The 16,570-nt window shown below is 39.6% G+C and overlaps 1 protein-coding gene across 16 annotated transcripts in view; it reads right to left on the minus strand.

Annotated features, from left to right (window-relative positions):
* The window catches only part of TTLL5 (tubulin tyrosine ligase like 5), a 240,495-nt gene that overhangs the window by 215,440 nt on the left and 8,485 nt on the right, over positions 1-16,570 (minus strand). For all 16 annotated transcript variants that reach the window (XR_012494588.1, XM_074327194.1, XM_019733592.2 and 13 more), the window contains exons 4-6: positions 8,670-8,752; positions 7,217-7,323; positions 5,201-5,331 (exon numbers count right to left, since the gene is read on the minus strand). Coding sequence is in view for 15 of the 16 variants with exons in the window: in XM_074327194.1 (XP_074183295.1) it covers positions 5,201-5,331; positions 7,217-7,323; positions 8,670-8,752 (321 nt within the window). In the remaining variant the exon portion in view is untranslated. The remainder of the gene's footprint in view (positions 1-5,200; positions 5,332-7,216; positions 7,324-8,669; positions 8,753-16,570) is intronic.

The raw sequence follows: 16,570 nt of genomic DNA on the forward strand, positions 1-16,570 counted from the left end.
AAAACCCAGATAATAAATAGTTGAGGCTTTGCAGGCCATGCGGTCTCTGTTGCAACTATTCACCTGTGCCTTTGTAGCTCCAAAGCAGCCATAAACAGTGTAAACAAAGGGGCAGGCTGTGTTCCAATAAAACTTCATTTATGGACACTGAATTTCCATGTATGATCTCCACATGCCACAAAATTTTATTCTTCTTTTTTGTTTCAACCATTTAAAAATATAAAAACCATTTTTAGCTCATGGGATGCATAAAAACAGGCAGAAGACCAGCTTTGATCCAAGGGCTGCAGTTTGCAGGCACCTGATCTACATAATGGAATATTAAGCAGACACACAAAATGGGAAGGTCATTAATGGACAGATAGGGAATGATCGCAAAGATAAGCTGTTCACTGAAAAACAGGGAAGTGGAGGGCAGTGTGTACGGTCTGCTCCCATCTGTTCGCATACACACAAGCTACATGCTAGTAAATGCAGGGACTGTCTCTAGAAAGATACATAAAAAAACTGGGAACACTGATCACCTCTGGGGAGGAGAACTAGTTGTCTAAGGAAAAGAGGAGAAAGGAAAATTTTCACTGATCATTGTCTTGTACCATGGGACTATATTCCCTTTCAAAAAATATAATAATTTTAAAGTCCTGCTATAGATGACATTTATAGTTACATAAAACAAATTAAATCTTTATACAGTGAAGCCACTGAATATATGTATGTGTATACAGTTTATATATATTTTTTCATTGTGTCATTTTTCCCCAGATTCTGAGGAAACAATGGATTGAGTACAGATGACGCTATTAATAATAAAAGAAAACAAAAAAATTATAAATGTTCTAACCTTCGTTCATTCAACAGTTCTAAGTACCCAATCCATGCCAATTGGTTTGCTAGGTGATTGATCCATGTCAATCAGTTTCACGCAGGAGTGAAAAACACAGTCTTTGCCCTCACGGAGATCAGACTGGCAGAACAGGCAGACACTGATCAAGTAACTACAGACACAGTGAGAGTTACAAGGAGGAAGCGCCACATGCTGTAGGAATGCCTGCGAAAACGACCAAACCTATCAGGAGACACTAGAAAACTCTCAGAAGCAGATGTAGAAAACTCTCGTTTCAGAGAAAGGAGTATCTAGCTAAATGGAATGTTTGACACCTAACATGTTTAATAAGTCTTACTTTGAACCAGCCTTATCAGAAGTTTCTGCTTCTTCTGGTGCTTCACTTTTATCATGTTCTTGAAATTCTAAGTACCAAAAAAATTGTCTTCCATGCTAGGCTTTTCTCCTTGTTATATTTCAGAACAAAGATTTTCTTTTTTTCCCCTAAAAATGTGGGTAGGAAACCAGAAAAGTCCGAGGCATAGGCAAGGCCAAGAGCTCGGCAGCCGTTGGGGATGAAGGGCTGCTAGACGGTCTGCGATTCTTTCTAGTGTCTCCCAGGCCCTACAGTGGCAGCCCGTTCAGCGCAATGAAAAGAGCACTGAACCAGGAATACAAAGACGTGAGTCTGAATTCTGGCTTTTACACCACAGGTAATTTGCTTAAACTAGCCAGTCTCATCTTTAAAACGAGCTCTCTTAGAATTCCAATATTAGGATTCTATAAATTTGCTGATTGCTTTGAAATCCACTCAGGTGTAATTAACTGGCTGACATCAAAATTTTGCCCATTCTTTAGAATTATTTCTCAGTCTCTCTTGCAAGTAAAGATGGCCATAGGACACAAGTCTGGCCAATGAGAAGTAAACAGAAACCTGCTGGGGTTTGGAGTGGGGAAGTTTGCTTTTCTGATACTGTTGCCTTCCTGCTGAGAAAGCTGTCCACCGGCAGGAAAGTGGCTGGAGTTGGCACGAGATTGTTCTTTAGGGTCACAGACCTCCAAGTGTATCACATACTGTAACTGGCAACAGTGCCCAGGAGTCTGGGAAGATTTATGCCAGGTATTCCAACCCCACACTCATAACTGGCAGTATCCAGGCTTTCACATCTCTTGAGGTAGCGGCTGATCTCTGGGCTAGATCTCTACAGAGATGGATTTAAGGTCTTCTCTTAGTAGAACAAAAAGCCATAAACTCACAAGCTCCATCTTGGCTGGTATCTCCAGTGTTTTCAGGCAATACTCACATCCGTTCCTTGTGAGTTCCCTTTCAAAGGCCCTTCACAAGCTATTCCCATCCCTTTCTGCGCCTCTCAGACACGCAAACCCATCCCTACGCCCTTCATTCCTGTCATGTGATCTCATCACCCTCCTCGCCAAGAAGACTGGGATTTGTAACATACGAGGTCTGACAACTAAGTTCGCGAACTTAATCGTCAGACCTTGTTAACCCACTCACTTGCTTTCTTCTACTTCTGAAATTTTATCTGAGTCATCACTTAACCTTCCTTTTCTTTTTTCCTTCTTTTAAGAAAAAGACATGCCCACCTCCTTCCTAAAGCTTACCCTTCCACTGGGCTCTTGATTTAACCCTCTGCTGCCTCCCCAGGGACCTCATTCCCTTGCTCATACCTTCGAGCTCACCTCCACTCTGATTTCTCGGTGGTACTGCCTCTCGTAATTTTTCCTTCCCTCACCTGCAACTTCTAGCATCTATATTTCTGGCCAGAACTGAAAACTGCCTTTACAACTGCCTGCAAAACGTGGGTGCCTGGGGACACGTCAAATCCAAAGCTGATCCAAAATGTAAACTCCTCCTTCCCCTTTAACACGCTTCCTTTGCGTTCCTGGTTACACTCCCTGGACGAGGACTTAATGCTCCTCCAGCTTCTCAGACGCACGCTCGCAGCCAGCTAGTGAACCTCATTTACTCTGCCATCCTTCCCACCCTGGCTGCTAGCTCAGCCCAGTTACACTTCTCACCTGGGTCACTCAGCCACCTTCAAAGTGAACACTGCACTTCCCTGCTCCCTCCAAGTCATTTCATGCAGTCATTTGTCTAAAGACCAGCCTGTTCACCTCCCTTTCCTTCTCAAAAATCACTTATTGCCCACACGCAAGTAACCACTGGAAAGTCAGGAACACACGCGTCAAGAAGAAAATGGAATTTCCAAGTTAAAACATGCTATAGGTGGACACCAAAGGAAAAGACGATACTTTCTGAAGAAGTCTCTTTGAAAGAGGGAGAGGTAGGAATAGACAGATTTCTCCCCTAATGTGTAAACTTAGCAACATAATTAACCTAATGATGCTGGATTTCTCCCCAGTGGATTTAAGTTTAGAGGTCACGAACACCTGGCAACTGGCAAAGAATGACTGGTATGCTGGCAAGATGGAAACCAAGAAGATTCCTCTTTACACGTCTTCCCTGTCCTCCCTCTTCACAAACACAGTCCCTGCTGGGCCCTTTGCATGGCAACAGCAATGAGCGGTTTGTTTGGGAGAGTGAGGAAGCCCATTTGCCTGTAACAACCACCCTGGGGCTAAATGTGGCGGCTTTGGATTGTCACTGTATTAACTATATGTGTTCTATTGACCTTTTGAATTCATTTTTGTTAAAAGCAGAACACATGCGAGTTTGAATAATAAGCTGAAAGACAGGTCAGGCTTGAGCTTACAGAGAAACCCTAAGTCTATCCAATCATCTAGAATGAGCTTCCCCAGCCTTTCACCTGCCTCCAAAGGGTGGGAAGAACCGAAGAAGCGACAGCAGAGGAGAAAGGGAACTTTCAACTTAGATGCCTTTAGTCTTTATAGGAAATTATTCCAAACTTTAATTTCTCATTAGGACTCCAACACCAGGAGGAGTCATTTGGGGAACAGTTCTACATTGCCGACATGTTAGTTGAAGCATTTTTATGCTACAGTATTATGTTGGCTTATTACGTAATTTTACTTTTATTATGTAATGATATATCTCAACATAACTTGAAATAGGAAATAATATTGAACATTTATTAAGCACCTATAGACACCATTCCAAGTGCTTTCCATGTATGAGCCTACTGAAACACCCTAACAACACTCCAAAGTCAGCCGTGGTTTGGAGGCAAGTTGTTTTTAGAAGTCCCTTTTTACAGGGGAGAAAGCTACGGCACAGAGAGGTTGAAGGAGCTTGGCTAAAGTCACATAACGAAAATTCTTCACTACAAATTTTCAGTTTTGAGTGCACTGCAGCCTTTTAACTTAATTCATCTAACAATCTACTCTGACCCATTTCAGAGCCCTCTGTGGGAAAATACTGAACTGTTAACCTATGGTCCCAGTGGGACCAACAAGTGCTATTATCAGTGGTGCAGAGCACGGCCTCTGAAGCCAAACTGCCGGGTTTGAACTCCAATCCCACCATTTGCAAGCTGCATGTGGAAAGTTCCCTAACCTCTCTGTACCTTAGTCTCCTCACCTATAAAACTGGGAATTTTAATAGCACCCACCTCAGAGCAGAGGCACCACTTAGAAGAGGCCTAACAGGAAGGAAATGTTCATTAAGTGCTGTTAGCTATTATTACTACTATTTAGGTCTCACAAAAGACGTGCCTCACACCTTCTCTGTGCACTGAGCCGAGAGTCAGGCTCTGCCCCATGAGGAAAGCCTGAAATAGCTCATCTCCTCTGTTGAGACCTGGGGAGGTAAGTTCACTTCCAGGCAAAAGAAATAAGAAGCCCACTGACCCCTGGATGCAGGCCACTTGTCCCTATCTAGTTTTACCAGCAATACAGCTGACATGTAGATCCCTATTTGGCTCCCACGTGTATTTTTCACTTAGTCTGAACTCCAAGGAGAGAGTGACTAACTGGTACCTCTGAACCCTAACACCAAAGATGCATAATAATACTTCTACTTCCAAGAACGTAAGTCACACAGGTCCAGAAACCAAGGTGACAGGAATATTCCCTAAATGTTAAAAGGAAAAGAGACACCCGAAAAGGGTGCATAGGTAGTTTATATGGAGAAGTATATACATCCTTATAAGGATATTAACTCTTGTCAATGAAGAAGAGACTTTTTATATTAAGAATATGTTTATATTGCACCAGTGTCCTTACATAAATAACACTGGCAGACTTACTCAGAATAAACATACAGGTACACAGTCAGGATAAAAATAGCTTTAAAGGTATCTCTGCAGCTGTTTCACGAATGAAACAATTTTTGAAGGATTTGGAAAGCCCTGACTGGTTACTGCCTTGAGGCAGCCCTTGGAGTAAGTCCACCCAAGTCCAGTTGCTGGCGTTGGGCACTCTCAGTCAAGCACTTACTACAGAATTCCGCGTACTCAGCTGGCAGCAGGAAGGTCTGCGGGAGGATGTGGAAAGCCTTGAATCCATGCGTATGCTGCATTCGAATGATGTTTTTATACAGTCGGTCCTTCCGGGTTAGTTCATACGACCTAAAAATCATAGAAGTAGTCCCATTTCAGAAAACTCCAACTCAGAGGTCTTCCAGTGTTATCCCATCCTCAAGAGTTCCCAGTTCTGAAGCAGTTACTGAGGACAGCAGCATATGCCACATCTATCACTTTGTCAACCTCAAAGGTTTATTCATCATTTTCATGGAATGGATTTCTTTGGTCAGATTTATTCCTAATGAATAAATTAAGGTGTAATTTACGTACAGTAAAATTTGCCATTTTTAGAGTATAATTCTATGAATGTGAACAAATACATACAACTGTGTAACCACCACCACCACAATCGACATATAGATGAGTTCCAACATCCCAAAAAGTCACCTCAAGTCCCTCTGTGGCCACCTTCTGTGGAACACCCTTCAGTCACCTCCAGGCCCTGGCAAACGGTCATCTGTTTCCTGTCCCTATGTGGCCTTTTCCAGAAAGTCAAATGAAGGGAACCAATCATACGGCATGTATCCTTTGGAGACTGGCTTCTTTCACTGATTATAACACAACTGAGGTTTAGCCTTGCTGTTGCGTGTATCAGTACTTCATTCCCTTTTACAGGTCAGCAGTCATCCATTATTTGCGTGTAACGGTTTGTTTATCTACTCACCAGGTGAAGGATATATGAGCTGTTTCCAGTTTTTGAAGATTATGAATAAAGTTACTATAAGCATTTGTGTACAGGTTTTTATATGAACATAGGCTTTTATAAGTTTTTGTGTGAACATACATTTTCATCTCTCAGGCAGTGCGATTGCTGGGTTTAATAAGCTTGTTTAATAAGTAGTATTAGTTATCTATTGCTGCCTAATAAAATTATTCTAAAACATAGCACCTGAAAATAACAATAAACATTTTCTATCTCACACAGTTTCTGTGGGCCAGGAGGAATGTGGGACTGGCAGAGCACGGTAGCTCTCTTTTGGGGTTTCTCATGAGGTTACAAGATGTCGGCCAGGGCTGCAGTCATCAGGCTTGACAGGGGCTGGAGGACCCACTTTTGAGATAGCTCACTCACATGGGGCTGGCTGTTGGCAGGAAGCTTCAGTTCTCTCCATGTGAATTTTTCCATCAGGCTGACTGAATGACACAGTGTCACTTCTGCCACATTCTATTATTTAGCAGTCAGTCACTTAAGTCCAGTCCACATTCAAAAACCAAGAAATTAAGCTCAATCTTTTGAAGGCAATGTCAAGGAATGTGTGGACACATTTTAAAACCATCACATAAGTATGTGTTTAACTTTATAAGAAATTGCCAAATTGTTATCCTAAGTGGCTGAACCATTTTGCATTTCCCACAGCAAACTTTTAGATTTCCGGTTACACTGCATCCTGACCAGCACTTGGTGTTGTCTGCTTTTTTTGTTTGTTTTTAGCCCTTCTAATAGGTATGTAGTAGACCGCATGTTTTAATTTGGATTTCACTAACGACTACTGACGTTCAACGTCTTTTCATGTGCATCTTTTCATATCCTTATATCTTCTTTGGTGAAGTATCTGTTCAAATATTTTGCCCATTTTGAAAAACAGTGTTGTTTATTATTGAGTTTTAACAGTTTATCATATATTGTGGATATAAATTCTTTACCAGATATGTGTTTTACAAATATTTTCTCCCAGTCTCTAGCTTGTCTTTCCATTTTTTTAACAGTGTCTTTCAAAGAATAGACATATTAAATTTTGATGAGGTGCAATTTATCCGTATTTTTCTCTTATGGATTATGCTTTTATTGTTATATCTAAGAACTCTTTACCTAATCTAAGGTCATAAAGATTTTCTCTTATGTTTTCTTCTATAAGTTTAGGTTTTACATTTAAATCTATGATAATGTCAGGTACCCTTCAATAGAGCAAAGTAGCTACCGGAGCATTACCTGGGAAAGTGATTAACCTTTTGTGCTTCAGAGAGGGTGCGAAGTAAGAAGGGCTTCAGGTGGGATCCTGTCCACATTAGGTTATAGTCAGTGCTGCTTGGGTGAACCTGAGGGCAGATAAAAAGACGAGGTAAAAAACATCAGACAGAGCCCCTCTCCACGAAGAGCGAAGAGCGATGGCAGAAAAGGCCATAGAGATTTTACATCCACAAAGTACTCACGGGGTGGCCCAGTTAGTAGGTGAGCCTAGCAAAACAAAAGTTGAATACAGAGAACATGGGGATAATCAAATTTAAAGAATGAGAGAGTTGGGCAAAGCCCAAATGCAAAAAGTAGAATAAATTAATCCTTCTACAAAAGTCCATGATGTCTCTTAATATTCTTGCATATAAAAGCATGAGAAGAGGGCCCATGTCCAAAACTCCCTTTTCAGAGTGCCCTGACGTTCTTGCAGATGCTGGGAATAAAGTACTGATCAGAACTAAAAACTTCTAGTAGCAAACCAACTTAGAATCCATCCCTTCATTCATAGGCATTCACTTGTCCATTCATTCAACAATTATGTATTCTATGCCTATGATGTGATAGGCGCCATATTAAGCCCTGGAGCTAAAAAGAGCAGTAAGACAGGATATAAACTGGTATCAGAAATTCCTCAAAATGTCTATTTCAGACCTCAACATACGGTAAGGAGCTAGCAACCAGACCTGCATCAACTGTCTCAAAATATCTACAGTGGAAGTCTGTGCAACATCGTTGCCATCCCTTTTGATGTCAACATCCCAATTTCCCCAATTTTCTTTGGGAATAACATATCCCTTGGTTTTAAAGGACCTGCTGATGACCCACCCCACCCCACCCTTACTCCAAGGAGTGAATCCATGACCCAACCTGGGCGAGTCACTCTATCTCCGGAATGTGACTCCTGAGTGGAGAAAGGCACAAGGATGTTGAATGGAGTCGAGTCACTTCCATGGCACGGCCCTGAAGAAATGGTTCTGAAGATGTCTGTTCCCAAATCCCCTGTGCTGTCCTGGTCTCTCTCCTTCCAAAGGCCTGCCTTTCAGCTTTTCCTCTGACTCTGCTAGCCATCTTGTGTACATTTTTCCCACAAACCTCTTTGGTTTCAGTTAGGCAGAGTCTGTTTTTGTTGCTTGCAATCAAAGAACCTTAACTGGGTAACAGACAATTCTTTATGGGTAACTCTGGCTCTAGCCCAAGACTAAAAACATAGCAAGAAAAATATCTTTTTTACAAAAAAAAATCATGTGAAAATGTTTTCCATGAATTGCAAGGAGAAACTGGTAAGGCCACTCAAATTCAATGCAAGTTCTGCGTCATCACTACACATTGGTCCCATGTACTTCTAGAGTTTGCACTGTTAACTAACCGTCAGGTGGCTAAGATTTTCAGCTTTTGGACAGATCAGGTGAGGTAGTAAAAATGAGCTTACTTCATGAAATCCATGCGCTGTCAGAATGCTGCGTACCAGGCGACTGTCTGTTCTCACAATTTTGTAAGACAAATGATAACGCTCTAAAGAAAACCACAGAATCAAGTTCAGTAACCAGGAAGTTAACTGTCGAGACAGATAAACTCTAAGACGGTATCTTTCTTAATTATACTCAATAACATTATATTGCTACTGTTACGCTACTAAAAGGAAAGCTTGTGGATTATTTTGGACCAAGGGTTCTTAGCCTGAGATTTGTTGGGGGTTACTAAGCATGGAGGGAAAATGACATCGTTGTTTTTATCAATTTCTAGTTGAAATTTAATATTACCTTCAATTAGGAATGTAGGCAACAAAGCAGAGTAGTATTAGCAGTACCTGGACCCTGCCACCAATAGATATCAGGTATTTTATTTTATAGTTATTACAGTTATCTCAAAATCTCACTTATTCTCACAGTACTTAAAAATTATGGAAGTTGAGGGGGGTTGACACAGTTACTTCATTTTCCTGTGTGAGGGATATAAATGATAAATGTCTAACTATTACATTGTTTTGTGCACCTGAAACTAATTAAAAAAAAAAAAAGGAAGGAAAAAAAAATTATGGAAGTTAACAACAGACCTACCACTAGATTGTTGTTTAATGCACTAATAAAAAGGCATGTGTCAAATTTGGGGTTTGAAAAATATCTTGATAACTATATTTCAATACAATTGTTTTCTTTGTAGTCATAGTCATATGTAAATTTTTTTATACACTTAAAAAACATTATTCCAAAAAGAGACCCATAGGCATCTCCACACTGCCAATAGGGTCCACTGCACCGAAAAGACTAAGAACCCTGCTCTAGAGAGCCCTCTGTGTGCAATAACGCTGGTTACCAGTGTCTTAGACCAGAGGTGATAAACTGGTGACCTGAGGACCAAAACCAATCTGCAGACATGGTTTGTTCATTCCGCATTGCACTTTAAAAATAAAATTGAGGGGCGGCCGGTTGGCTCAGTTAGTCAGAGCATAGTGCTCATAACATCAAGGTCGCCGGTTTGATTCCCACATGGGCCAGTGAGCTGCGCCCTCCACAACTAGACTGAAAACAGCAACTTGACTTGGAGCTGATGGGTCCTGGAAAAACACACTGTTCCCCAATATTCACCAATTTTTTTGAAAAGTTGAATTTATTGCTAACTTTTTGAAATTGGAGGAATTCATGTAAAAATGTTGATTCCTGGGCTTCTCTGGAAAACCCTGGGCTCTCTCTCCATGTGGCGTGGCAAGAGTCACCTGCAGCAATGCAGGTACTCCCTCCAGGACAGGCCCGCCCAGTTCGGCACAGTCCCCACCAGGCCTGCTGCTCTCATTCACATTTCCTGCCTGGCCCCTGTAAGCGTTCTGTGCTTGTGAGCCCTGTCTAAGAGGAAAGTATGCAATCATGTGTGATGTCTATATATCCTGGAAGACTAACATTTACTCTGGCTCATTAAATTCAACCTCTTTCTATGCATCACTACAAATTGCTTGAAAAACTTAGCTAAGAATTCTACAGAACAATTTTTTTAAAGGACTGCATATCGCCCTTTTTCTTAGGCGATACATGCTGAATAAAGTCTTTAGGCATAAAGCATTTGAACTAATTCTCAAATGGTGGTGAGAGAGAGAAACAAATATGGCAAAATGTTAATAATTGGTGAATGTAGGAAAAGAGTATACATGTGTTCACTGTAGTAGTCTTAAAACTTAGACAAATGAAAGAAAATCAGGTCTTTTCATTGTGATAGCTGTGATCGCGACCTCTCCATTTTTGCAAACAGCCAAAACATCATCAGCTGCTGGAGACCAGGACTGTGCCCGCCTCTGTGCCCGTTCTGCACTGCTCACCTCGCAGTACAGGCTACAGGGAAGGTCATCTGCAAGGTGTGCGGAAAAATAAAGAATGATTGATTAGACGGGACTGGGGGAGACGGGGAAATAAGAGAACAAGTATGTCTCAGAAACCAAACTGCCATGGTTCGAATTCTGGTTCTACTACCACCTGGCTGTCATCCTGAATGAGTTACTTCATTTTTCTATGCTCAATTTCCTTACCTGCAAAATGGGGTTGATAACAAAGATACTGACCTTGTATGGTAAGTGTAAGCACTAAATCAGTTAATACATATAAAGCTTTTAGAATAGTAGTTGATACATAACAAAAAAATGTCATGTAGTAAAAGAGTAAATACATAGTAAAATAACTATTAATACATAGTATCACACATAGTAAATTATATTTTATATAGCAAATTAAAAAAATAAAAATGCTATTAATATGCTTCCTCCTACTTCTAATATAGAAGAAAAATGTAAGCATCACTGTGTTGTCACACAGCATCCTAACCGTTTGTCCCTACCATCCTTTCCTTAGGGAAAGAGGGTTGCGGGGTTGTCCCTCTTAGGGGTTGAGTTTATAGGTTTCCTCTCTTGGTCCCAGTATATTGGGTCTGCAGTCAAAGACGAGTAAGTTTCCTCAAGGGAGGGACGACTTAAGCCAGACGGGACCCCGAGGACCCCCATGAGTTAGCTTCTGAAACTAGGAGGGATGCCCCTCCTCCAATGTTTTCTGGAAGCTGCTGACGCATGCTTCAAATGTCCAGCACCCTATTGTGCTAAGGAACGTTAATTGAGCAAAACTACCTCGCTCCCGCTTAGCTCATGGGATAATTGCTCTGAGAAACCTGCTCCCCCAGGGGTTGTACACACCGCACCTTGGTCATGCGGGGACAGCATGCACAGGTTGCTTTGGTACAATATGATTGGGTATTGGAAATATGCAAATTGTATTAGTGGTGTAAGAGTTTTACAGACCCTGCCCAGAATCATGTGATGCCTATTGTAAAAAAGCAATAAATACCCACAACGACCCGATTCGGGGCTCCAGTCTCTTGAGGCTGTGAGTCCCTTGGTCCTCTGTGGTTTCTCTGCATTCTGAGTCTCTGGTCTCTTTATTTCTATAATAGACTTTAGCCCTTGCTGCCTCCCTCGCTTTCCCCACTGCTTGTGTTGTGCAGGTCGCAACATCACTACGCTCAGTGGCAGACCTGATTCTCACCGTATGTCAGTAGTAAGCAGTGACTGACTCCTTCTAATCCAAACCTACGAACTATAACCCAACTCAGATACATTGAACATGTTTCAAAAGAGAAGTGCAAACAAGGCAGGGTGGGATGATATAAGAACAGCCATTGTGACTACTGGGATTTTAATGCACATTCATGTTCTGTGTAGAATGGCCCGGCACCAATGATGCTGATTACCAGTATGTATTAGACCAGAGGCCATCAATTGGTGACCTAAGGGCCAAATCCAGCCTACAGACATGGTTTGTTCATTACTTGTGGTGTTTTAAATATAAAATTGAATTAGTTGATAACCTTTTAAAATCGGAATTCATATAACCTTTTAAAATCGGAACAATTCATATAACAACCTAGATTTCTGGGCTTCTCTTGAAAAAACCTGGTAACCCTAAGCTCTCTCTCCCCTGGCAAGAGTCAAATGGAGACTTGCAACTGTAAACTGAATTTGTCCACCTGTCCAAGAACCACCTTGCCTATGTTTTCTTCCTATAAAAACAGGAGGTAGGGCCTGGTTTTTCTTGACTAAATGCAAACTGCCAAACATCCAATATCAGAGCCTCTAAACCACACTGCATCAATTCCACCATGAGACTGTAGAATTTCCTCTTCTCCAACCACCTACATGCATCTCAGGAGGCAACTAGATGTGCTAGGACCCCTCGCAAGATCCAGGAATGACTGTAGCAGAGCAAAAAAAATACAAGGAACCAATAATCTGACTGTCAACACTGAAGCATCTAGGGAATAGTGAAGTGACGTAGGGGTTTAGTCAAAAATAGCGTGGGAAACCAGAATGAAGATAAAATGGATGTTTTTGACTTTGAGAAGACAAGAATAACCCCTTCAACGGCTACATAGTATGGCTTGCCTTACAGTCTGAAAACTACAAGTGCACTACGGACTATGGTGGTCGTTAGCCACGTGTCACTGTGCACTTGAAATGTGACGAGTGTGACAGAGTAACAGAATTTTTTATTTTATTTAATTATGTAAATTTAAAAACTGATACTCGATCCAATTATTGGAAAACTTGTTTAGAATAACTTGAGCATGTGAATTTACTTTTTCAACTATAACACTTACGAAATCTAAATACAGGTTAAGTACTCCCACTGAAAATTTTACACCATATGGAGATGTAAGTATAAAACACACAATGGATGTGAACTATCTTAATGATTTTTTTTATACTGAGTAATGTGGAAATGATATTTTGGATTAAATAAAATATATTGTTAAAATTAATTTCACCTATTTCTGTCGACTTTTTAAAATAAGGCCACTGGGAAATTACATACACAGCTTGCATCCTATTTCTATTGGGCAGTGCTAGTCTATACAAATGCAAACTTATGACACTGACACATTCAGAGACAATTTATAAAATTATACTTCATTTTAGGAAAAGATTACTTTAAACTGAAAACATCTCTGTTGCCTCTAAAATGCAATCCTATTTACTTGTTCAAAGTACACACAATTTTGAAAAAAACAAGAATACAGTGAGAAAAAATGTATTCCTAGAATATTTAACAAAGCATATGAAACCGTATTGTACCAAAAATATTAACAGTGAATTCAATGAAACATTTACTAGATAACAGAAGAAACAAGGCTGGCATCTAATATGAGATCAACAGAAGAAAACTAATGCCCTAGATACACCTCTCAAGGGGATTTAACCACAGGATTATGATCTCAACAGATCTATGTCAGCTATTTAAGAGAGCAAAAAGGAAAAAGATAGATCGAGTGTTTAAAAATTCAGAAATCTGAGGCAGCAACTAGCAAAAGTCATTCGAATTGCTCTTTACATACAAGAAGGTGAAAAAAGTTAGTAAATCTCAAGGAATTGGGAAGATACAGAAAATTCAAAAACAGAGTTTGAGAAATAAGTTTAGTGGCTTTTTCTTTAATCACAGGAATGCATAAAGGGAAAAAAAACAAAGACTTAAAGGTTCTAAAAAAGTGATTGCATGAATAATGGGATGGCAACATTGATACCAATTTCCAACAAATGTTAGGTATTCTAAAGAAAAGAGAAGCGTCTGCCTATGGCCATGGAATACATAGATTAATTTATGTGACAAGCACGCCAAAAGTATTATGTTTTGTATGTGTGTGTGTGTGTGGGGGGGTTATTTACTTCTGTTATTTTCAAGTTCACCGTTGATGTTTCGACTCAAGTCATATTTAGGAATTTCTCAGCAAATGTTAGCAAATCTTCAGTTGCTCAGGATTCGAGAATATAAATGAACCAAGTCCCTTTAAGTGGTAACACAGCAATTTGCTGAGGGGATTAGAACACAATGGACCCCTGGGGAGGGAGGAGGATTCAAATCCCAGAAGCAGGTGCTCACCATCTTTTGAACTCCTGGCTTATTACAGAACAAGGACAAATCTTAAAGTCATTTCAAAGCAGAGCAGATATTATTCAACAAGTAGAGTAAGTTTTGAGGGTGTGCTATGTGCCAAGCATTAAACGATAACACTGACTTCTCACAGTGCCTGCAAAATAGGTATTATTACTGACAATGAGTTAAGATGGCTTTACTGGTGAATTTTATCAAACATTTAAAGAATTAACACCAGTCCTTCTCAAATCCTTCCAAAGAGGAAGAGGGATCTCATTCTATGAGGTCAGCATTATCCTGATACCAAAGCCAGATCAAGGCATCACAAGAAAACTACCGACCGATCGATATCCCTTATAAACATAAATGCAAAAACTCTCAACAAAATACAAGCAAACCAAATCCAGTAGCACATTAAAAGGATTATACACATGACCAAGTAGGATTTATCTCAGGCACACCGGGTGGTTCAACATGCAAAAGTCAATCAGTGCAATACACCACATTAATACAATGAAGGAAACAAAACACAGAATCATCTCAATCGATGTAGAAAAAAATCCAACACCCTTACATGACAAAAACTCTCAACAAAAGAATAGAGGGGGACTTCCTCAACATGATAAAGGGTATTTTGAAGCAACCACAGCTAACATTGTACTGAACGGTGAAAGACTGAAAGCTTTCCCCCTAAGATCAGGAACAAGACAAAGATGGCCACTTTCGCCACTTCTATTCAACACTTTACTGGAAGTTCTAGTCAGAGTAATTAGGCAAGGAAAAGAAACAAAAGGCATCCAAGTTAGTAAGGAAGAAGTAGAAATGATCTCTATTTGCAGATGACGTGATCCTGTATGCAGTCCAAAACAATCCCCCCCACCCCCGCAACAATACACACACACAGACTATTAGAGCTAACAAATGAGTTCACCAAGGTTTCAGGATACGAGATCAATATGCAAAAATCAACTGCATTTCTACACATTGGCAACGAACAACCCAAAAATTAAAATGAGAAAAAAATTCCATTTAGAGTATCAATTAAGAATAAAATATTTAGGAATAAATTTAATCAAGGAGCTACAAGACTTGTACACTGAAAAATATAAAACACTGCTGAAAGAAATTAAAGAAGATCTAAATAAATGGAAAGACATTCTTTGTTCATGAACTGGAAGGCTTAATATTAAGATGGCAACACTACCAAAAGCAATTTACAGATTCAATGCACTCTTTATCAAAGCTGATCCTAAAATTTATATGGGATTGCAAGAGACCCTGAATAGAAACAAACACACACACACACCAATCTTGGAAAAAAAGAACAAAGTTAGAGAATTCACACTTCCCAATTTCAAAATTTAGTACAAATGCACAGTAATCAAAACAATATGGTACTGGAACATACAGATCAACGGAATATTAAAAGTCCAGAAATAAACCAGTGCACCTATGGCCAACTGATTTTCAACAATACCAAGACTATTCAATAGGGTAAGAATAGTCTCTTCAACTAATTTCACTGGGACAACTAGATATCCACATGCAAAAGAATGAGGATAAACCCTTATCTCACACTCTGTAAAAAAAATTAAGACCATTTAGCTCAAATATAAGAGCTTAAACTATAAAACTCTTAAAAGAAAGCATAGGGATTATGACCTTGGATTTGACAACAGTTTCTTTAATATGACACCAAAAGAACAAAAGCAAAAAAAGAAACAGTTTCTTAAATATGACACCAAAAGAACAAAAGCAAAAAAAGAAACAGTTTCTTAAATATGACACCAAAAGAACAAAAGCAACAAAAGAAAAAATAGATAAACTAGACATGTCCAAAATGACAACCTTTTGCTCATGAAAGAATACTAACAACAGAGTGAAAAGCCAAACCACAGACCAGGAAAAAATATTTGTAAATCATATATCTGATAAGGGTCTAGTATCCAGAATGTATAAAGAACTCTTATACCCAACAACAAAAATATAAACAACTCAATTAAAAAATAGGCAAAGGCCTTGAATAGACGTTTTTCCAATGAAGATACACAAATGGCCAATAAGTACACAAAAAGATGCTCAATGTCATTAGTCATTAAGAAAATGCAAATCAAAACCACAATAAGTTACCACTTCACACCCACTAGTATAGCTATAATCTAAAAAATAGAAAATAACAAGCGTTAGTGAGGATGTGCAGAAATTAGAACGCTCATGAATTGTTGGTAGTAACATAAAATGGCACGGTCACCATGGAAAACACTTTGGCAGCGCCTTAATAAGTTAAACATAGAATTACCATAGGACCTAGCAATCCCATTCTTAGGTATATATCCAAAAGAATTGAAAACAGGTGTTCAAACAAAAACTTGTATGTGAATGTTCATAGTAGCACTATTTACAATAACCAAAAGGTAGAAACAACCATTCA

Source organism: Rhinolophus sinicus, linkage group LG03 (genome assembly GCF_036562045.2).
Source record: "Rhinolophus sinicus isolate RSC01 linkage group LG03, ASM3656204v1, whole genome shotgun sequence".
NCBI classification, from domain to species: domain Eukaryota; kingdom Metazoa; phylum Chordata; class Mammalia; order Chiroptera; family Rhinolophidae; genus Rhinolophus; species Rhinolophus sinicus.